The following is a 5,904-nucleotide window of genomic DNA, read 5'->3' as shown; positions in this document are numbered from 1 at the left end:
CACTACCACACTTTTTTTTAAAACTCCAAACATTTCTAAGAATCAGGCTTGGATGTAGGGCCTAAAAATCATTCAATTGGAATGTGAAGAAGTTGAAACACCATTATGCAAAAACCCTTTAGCATATGTGTATGTATGTTGCTCTAATGTCAGGATGTACACATTTATTACAGTGCTTTGGAGGTTTATTTATAATCTGACCTTTTAAAATTCTGGAGCACAAAAAAAAGTAGATCTTCATTAAGGGTTTTTTTTTTCTTTTTCTTTCTCTTTTCTTGCCAGAAACTTTAAAGATGTTTCTTCCTCCACTTCCTTCCTTCCTTGTACTGTCCTTGCTCAATGTGAATCTACAATCACTGCCACTTGAATGAATGCAACTTATGTTAACAAATCCCCAGGATCAGAACTCCCACTGCAGCATTTCCTTCTCCATAGAACCATTGAATCAGAAATGCATTCTAGTGATTTTTTTTATCGTTAACGATCATTAATTAAGCAAATTTGAGATTTCACGAGAAAAAACATAGATGCCCAGATTTAACAAATTCCTTATCTTTTTTCGGCTTAAACCCACGACGCTTTGGGGAGTACTCTGGCCCCTGCAAGTGGGGAGCGTGCACACACACACACACACACCCCCTCCAAGATAGGGGCTTTCTAGCAAAATCCTTTGAGCTGCCAATCCAAGATTTTACTTAAAGAAAGAATTGACTTGGTTCTCAAGTGACAGATCTCTAAGTGCCAGAGCGACAAAGTGCACCAGGCTGATAAGGTGCGTGCAAAGACTCTCAGGTGGGAATTCTTGGCACAGCCACAACGTTGCTGGCCTAGGCACCCGAGGCTGGCAGAGCCTAGCCTCTGAGTCTCCCTCCACTCCTGGGCTTGCTTTCCTTTTTGAAGCCGCCTGCAGCTCAAAGAGGTGTTTGAACCAAGAGCACTCGCTTCGCGATCCTCCTGGCAGAGCGACAGCTCAGTTTCCCCTACGGAATCACGGGCTTTTCTAAAGGGCAGGGAGGTACAGTCGCAGAGTTCTCTGGAGAACAAACACCCCCGCCCCGCCCCATCCCCCCAGGACTGGTGGAGACTGGAAGGAACGAGTCCAGACCACGGGACCTTCCCTGGCTGTGGGCCGACGCCTAGCTGTCCTTGACCTCTCCAGCAGTCAGAGGCACGCGCGGGAGAAATGAAAGTAAAACCTGTCCTGGCGTGGACCCAAGTGGAAAGTGGCGACAAGTAGGTCGCATCCTCAGAGAGACTGATAGCCAGTCCTGGATCGGTGGGAAGAGCTTGACTCGCAGAGGATAAAGTGAAAGGAAAAGGAAATGGGAGACAAGGAAGAAGAACAATAGTTAGGCTGGGGAGGCTCCTGGTCATCCAGCAGGCGTGCAGTAATAGCTGCTGTCTGCGGTGCAGACGGACTAGCCGCCCGGCCAGGCAGCTGCGGTGACCGCCCTGCGCCCAGCCAGGCGGTCGGATCCCGACCAGTGCTCCGTGCTGCACTCCTCGAACCCCCTGCGTCCTAACCCCTTACTAGGGCCAGGGTCAGGGCCCGGAATCTGTCCTCCGTCTTCAGACGTAATTCAGGTCCGCTCAGGTGACTTCTTCCAGGAAGAGTCCTTAAAATAAACAACCTCGGCGCGGCCATTTCTTCCCCAGGTGCAATGTCCACTGTAGAGTCCCGAGAGTGAAAAGGCGGCTGAGCCAGCGGTGCGCGGCCCAGACAGACCACGCTGGGCAAGGTCCGCGAGACCCACCGCCCAGCCGCCTTTGCACCGGAGCTCAGAGCCATATGGCAGAGTAGGAAAGAAGCTTAAAGGTCTGCTGAGGACCGGCTCTAAGATGGGGACACGAGAGATGGGACGTGACTCGCCCACCTTCACACAGCGAATTGCCGGGAGGTGAGGACTAGAAGCCTCTTTGGCTAGTGGTCTTGCACCCTTGGCCTCTCCGTCGAGTCGCTGGGCTTCAGGACATTCGAGTAGAGGAGTGGTTTGTAGGACCCCAGAAACCCACAAGCAAGAAGCAGGAAGCCCCGTGGCTTAGCCTTTCCTTCCCAGTTTGGCCCCCAGGAGAGAACTAAGAAAGAGCAGAAGCTGTGATGGAAGAGCACAAACGGGTGACAAACGTGTTTAGCGTGATTCATCATGAACAGGCACAAATTCTTTGGGCGGGGGCTAGGACTCTCCTTTCCCCCTTGAGAAGACGGTGACCCCAGCCTAGAGGAATCTACACCGCGCCCCAGTCGGCCGTGCTTGCGTGTCGGGTCGAGTAGGGACTCTGCTGCTTCCTACCTGCAAGGTGACTTCCCCTCTCTGCAGATACCTCCCCTCTCTGAGCTTGAATTTTCTACCTGCTGAAATGGGAAAAGTAATGTTACCTTCCTTGCCTGACTCAAGGGTGGGTGTGAAGCTCAAAGTAGACTGGGATGTGGCCGTGCTTGGTAAACTGTAAAATAATTAGCATACGTGAAGCGTTAGTGTGCTCCCTGGCAGTCAGTCCTCACGTTTACGATGGATGAATGAAGGCAGCCAGGCGCACTCTCAGGTTATGACCTTATAAGGCATAATAGGATTACAAGGAGGCAAAATGAAACAGTATATTTCCTCCTAATTTTGGTTATTCCTATGTTTCCAAATAGAAATGTAAATTCTGAAATTTCAGATAATTCCCCCCTCCAAATCCCAATTCTCAATTTAGCTTTTCTGAGCTTTGTCCCTACTGTGAAATCTTACTAGCCCATCCCGAAACCCCGGGGTCTCGGTCCTCTGGGGTACTAGTGAGTCCTGCTCCTCTCGGCTCTGCTGGGTCCCTGCCCCGGCCCCTCCGCGGGAGCCTGGGGTCGCGGCCAGGTCAGGCGCCAAGCCGGCAGGGGGCGCGGTCCACTTGAGTCCACAGCTCCCCAGGTCCGGGGCTCGGGCCATCCGCGCGGTCCCTCCCGCGGGCTCTTGCTATTTTTCGCCAGGAGGCTTTGCACTCCGGGCTTCATAGGTCCTGGATAAGGACCTCAAGAGGTTGCAGTGGCGCCCCTTCGCCCCGGCGTACTGTCTGAACCCTGTGCCCAAAGAGTTAGGGCTGTGGCAGTTCCTGCACCAACCGCCCGGAGCCCATACCTAAGCCCTCTGGGCACCAGGCACCTCCTCTCCCCACAACTCCCCCTCCCCCCGTCCCAACCCCAGCCCCAAAGGAAGCAATGCGCGCGTCCGAGAGCAGGAGCGCGCGTGGCTTAGGAAAGAAAGGGAAGGCAACTGGGCAGCACAGGCCCCGCCCCGCCGCTCCCCCACCCGTGCGCTTATAAAGCACAGGAACCAGAGCTGGCCACTCAGTGGTTTCTTGGTGACACTAGATAGAAGAGCTCGAGCCTTGCCACTGCGGGCTTCTCACTGCAGCTGGGCTTGGACTTTGGGGTTTTGCCATTGCCAGTGAGACGTCTGAGACTTTCTCCTCCAAGTACTTGGCAGATCACTCTCTTAGCAGGTAGGTGCCGCAGACGCTGCGGGTTAAGAGGTGGAGTGGGGGCAGTGCTTGCCAAGGCCCTAAACTGGGAGATCTGGGTGAGGGGAGCAACCCACTTTGGGGGGTTCTCTGAGGGATACACCCCATATCCTGGGCCCAGCTCGTGCACACAGCCGGAGATCCAGAGACCCAGTCCCCTATGCTCCGTCAGCCAAGTTCCAAGAAGTTGAGCAGAGACCCTCTGGGAGCCTGGCGGGGTGCAGCGGCCTCCCGTGAGGGGCCTGTCACCCGGCCGGCGCGTGCAAACGCCTCTGGCGCCTCTCTGCGCCGAGGGAGATAAGCGCCAGGGAAAGCGCGGGCTAAACTCGCCTCGCCGGGGCCCCTGCCCGCCCTTCGTGCCCCGCCCGGGTGGTGCAGCTGGCCCGGGTGCTCACGCTCGACTCTTTCTTCTTTTCCAGGGTCTGCACTTCTCAGCGGGGATGAAGCTGGTTTCTGTCGCGCTGATGTACCTGGGTTCGCTCGCCTTCCTAGGCGCTGACACCGCTCGGTTGGATGTCGCATCGCAGTTTCGAAAGAAGTGAGTCCGGGGCAAATCCCGTCCCCGGTCCTGGTACCTGGCAGGCAAGGGGAACTGACTGTTGGTCCCGAAGGTCTAGAAGTGAATGGGAGCAGGGACAGGCCAGGACATCGCCTGAACGCACGCGACTCGGTCTGCTTGTGTTTTCCAGGTGGAATAAGTGGGCTCTGAGTCGTGGGAAGAGGGAACTGCGGATGTCCAGCAGCTACCCCACTGGGCTCGCTGACGTGAAGGCTGGGCCTGCCCAGACTCTTATTTGGCCCCAGGACATGAAGGGTGCCTCTCCAAGCCCCGAAGACAGGTAACTACGCCCTGTGCTGTCCAGGGACGGGAGGGAAGGAAGGTGTGCGGGAGGAGCTCTCCGTCTCTACTCCCCTGGCCCGGGGGATCGTCGGGGCTGGACGCAGCTCAGATGGCGCGAGCAGTTTCCAGCTCCCTCTGGCCCTAGAATGGCTCCCGTTCCCGGTGTTGGGGCCAAAGCTCTGCTTGATGGGGTCTCAAGTTGCCTTTCTCTCCCCCTCCCCCGAAGCAGTCCGGATGCCGCCCGCATCCGAGTCAAGCGCTACCGCCAGAGCATGAACAACTTGCAGGGCCTCCGGAGCTTTGGCTGCCGCTTCGGGACATGCACGGTGCAGAAGCTGGCATACCAGATCTACCAGTTCACAGATAAGGACAAGGACAACGTCGCCCCCAGGAGCAAGATCAGCCCCCAGGGCTATGGCCGCCGGCGCCGGCGCTCCCTGCCTGAGGCCGACCCGGGTCGGACTCTGATGTCTTCTAAGCCACAAGCACCTGGGGCTCCACCTCCGCCGAGTGGAAGTGCTCCCCACTTTAGGATTCAGGTGCCCATAGCACAACGAACAGTCGCGCAAGCATCCCGCTAGTGCCTCCCGGGACGAAGGACTTCCCGAGCGGTGTGGGTACCGGGCTGTGACAGCCCTGCAGAGACCCCGAATCCGGGAAGCACCGTCCGGCGGCGATCTCTGGCTTTGCAAGGGCCCCTCCTTCTGGGGGCATCGCTTCCTTAGCCTTGCTCAGTGCGGGTGCCCCGTGGGGGCGGGATGCAGCAGAATCCGAGTGAATGTTTGCCAGGCTTAAGGAGAGGAGAAACTGAGAAATGAATGCTGAGACCCCCGGGGCAGGGGTCTGAGCCACAGCTGTGTTCGCCCACAAACTGATTTCTCACGGCGTGTCACCCCACCAGGGCACAAGCCTCACTATTACTTGAACTTTCCAAAACCTAGACAGGAAAAGTGCAATGCGTGTTGTACCTATAGAGGTAACTATCAATATTTAAGTTTGTTGCTGTCAAGAGTTTTTGTGTAACTTCAAATACAGAGATATTTTTGTACGTTATATATTGTATTAAGGGCATTTTAAAAGCAATTATATTGTCCTCCTCCCCCTATTTTAAGACGTGAATGTCTCAGTGAGGTGTAAAGTTGCTCGCTGCGTGGAATGTGAGTGTGTTTGTGTTTGTGTGCATGAAAGAGAAAGACTGATTACCTCCTGTTTGGAAGAAGGAAACACCAAGTCTCTGTATAATCTATTTACATGAAATGGGTGATATGCGAACAGCAAACCAATAAACTGTCTCAATGCTGATTCATTCTCTCGGCTCGGCTCTCGCGTCTAGGAAGGGAGTGTGCCCTGGTCCCGGCCCGCCCAGGAGCCTTGGGGTCCCGCCGCCGGGCTTGGGAACGTGGGACGGCAGCGCGCGCAGGTGCTGGCTCTACTCTGAGCCGGCTGAGCTGTCACGAGCTCTGTTCTCTGTGTGGGGCGCGCAGAGCACGTGTCCTGGGTGCGAACCAGGGCTTCGCGGAGACGCCGGAGGTCACCGCCTGGCGTGGCGGCCAGGCCGGGCGGGGGTAGGG

The 5,904-nt window shown here is 55.9% G+C and overlaps 2 protein-coding genes across 6 annotated transcripts; one reads left to right on the top strand and one right to left on the bottom strand.

Annotated features, from left to right (window-relative positions):
• Positions 1 to 915: 915 nt before the first annotated feature.
• LOC105531911 lies at positions 916 to 2,079 on the bottom strand. Its single transcript, XM_011969937.1, has 2 exons — positions 1,532 to 2,079; positions 916 to 1,286 (listed from the first exon to the last, which is right to left on the bottom strand). The coding sequence occupies exons 1-2, from the start codon at positions 1,787 to 1,789 to the stop codon at positions 1,137 to 1,139; spliced, it is 408 nt and encodes a 135-aa protein (XP_011825327.1). The 5' UTR covers positions 1,790 to 2,079; the 3' UTR covers positions 916 to 1,136.
• A 1,146-nt stretch (positions 2,080 to 3,225) lies between these two features.
• On the top strand, positions 3,226 to 5,639 carry ADM (adrenomedullin). 5 transcript variants are annotated; one of them, XM_011969934.1, is made up of 4 exons: positions 3,226 to 3,474; positions 3,912 to 4,030; positions 4,182 to 4,331; positions 4,560 to 5,639. In XM_011969934.1, exons 2-4 carry the CDS (start codon positions 3,933 to 3,935, stop codon positions 4,912 to 4,914), a joined length of 603 nt encoding a protein of 200 aa, XP_011825324.1. In that variant the 5' UTR covers positions 3,226 to 3,474; positions 3,912 to 3,932; the 3' UTR covers positions 4,915 to 5,639. The 5 variants fall into 5 exon arrangements, with proteins under 5 accessions (XP_011825324.1, XP_011825326.1, XP_011825322.1 ...); XM_011969936.1 differs by having other exon boundaries at positions 4,563 to 5,635; XM_011969932.1 differs by having other exon boundaries at positions 4,533 to 5,635.
• The last annotated feature ends 265 nt before the right edge of the window (positions 5,640 to 5,904 follow it).

The sequence above is a fragment of the Mandrillus leucophaeus genome, unplaced genomic scaffold (assembly GCF_000951045.1).
Source record: "Mandrillus leucophaeus isolate KB7577 unplaced genomic scaffold, Mleu.le_1.0 Scaffold920, whole genome shotgun sequence".
Taxonomy (NCBI): domain Eukaryota; kingdom Metazoa; phylum Chordata; class Mammalia; order Primates; family Cercopithecidae; genus Mandrillus; species Mandrillus leucophaeus.
This window is presented reverse-complemented; position numbering and strand designations above follow the sequence as displayed.

What these genes read in the sequence shown, in the direction of transcription:
- LOC105531911 (XM_011969937.1), bottom strand. Translation starts at nt 1,789, where the DNA reads ATGGCTCTGAGCTCCGGTGCAAAGGCGGCTGGGCGGTGGGTCTCGCGG. An exon ending in GGGCCCTGACCCTGGCCCTA is followed by an intron (nt 1,287 to 1,531) that starts GTAAGGGGTTAG and finishes CTGCGAGTCAAG; the next exon opens with CTCTTCCCACCGATCCAGGA.
- ADM (XM_011969931.1), top strand. Translation starts at nt 4,006, where the DNA reads ATGTCGCATCGCAGTTTCGAAAGAAGTGAGTCCGGGGCAAATCCCGTC. An exon ending in TCTCCAAGCCCCGAAGACAG is followed by an intron (nt 4,332 to 4,559) that starts GTAACTACGCCC and finishes CCTCCCCCGAAG; the next exon opens with CAGTCCGGATGCCGCCCGCA.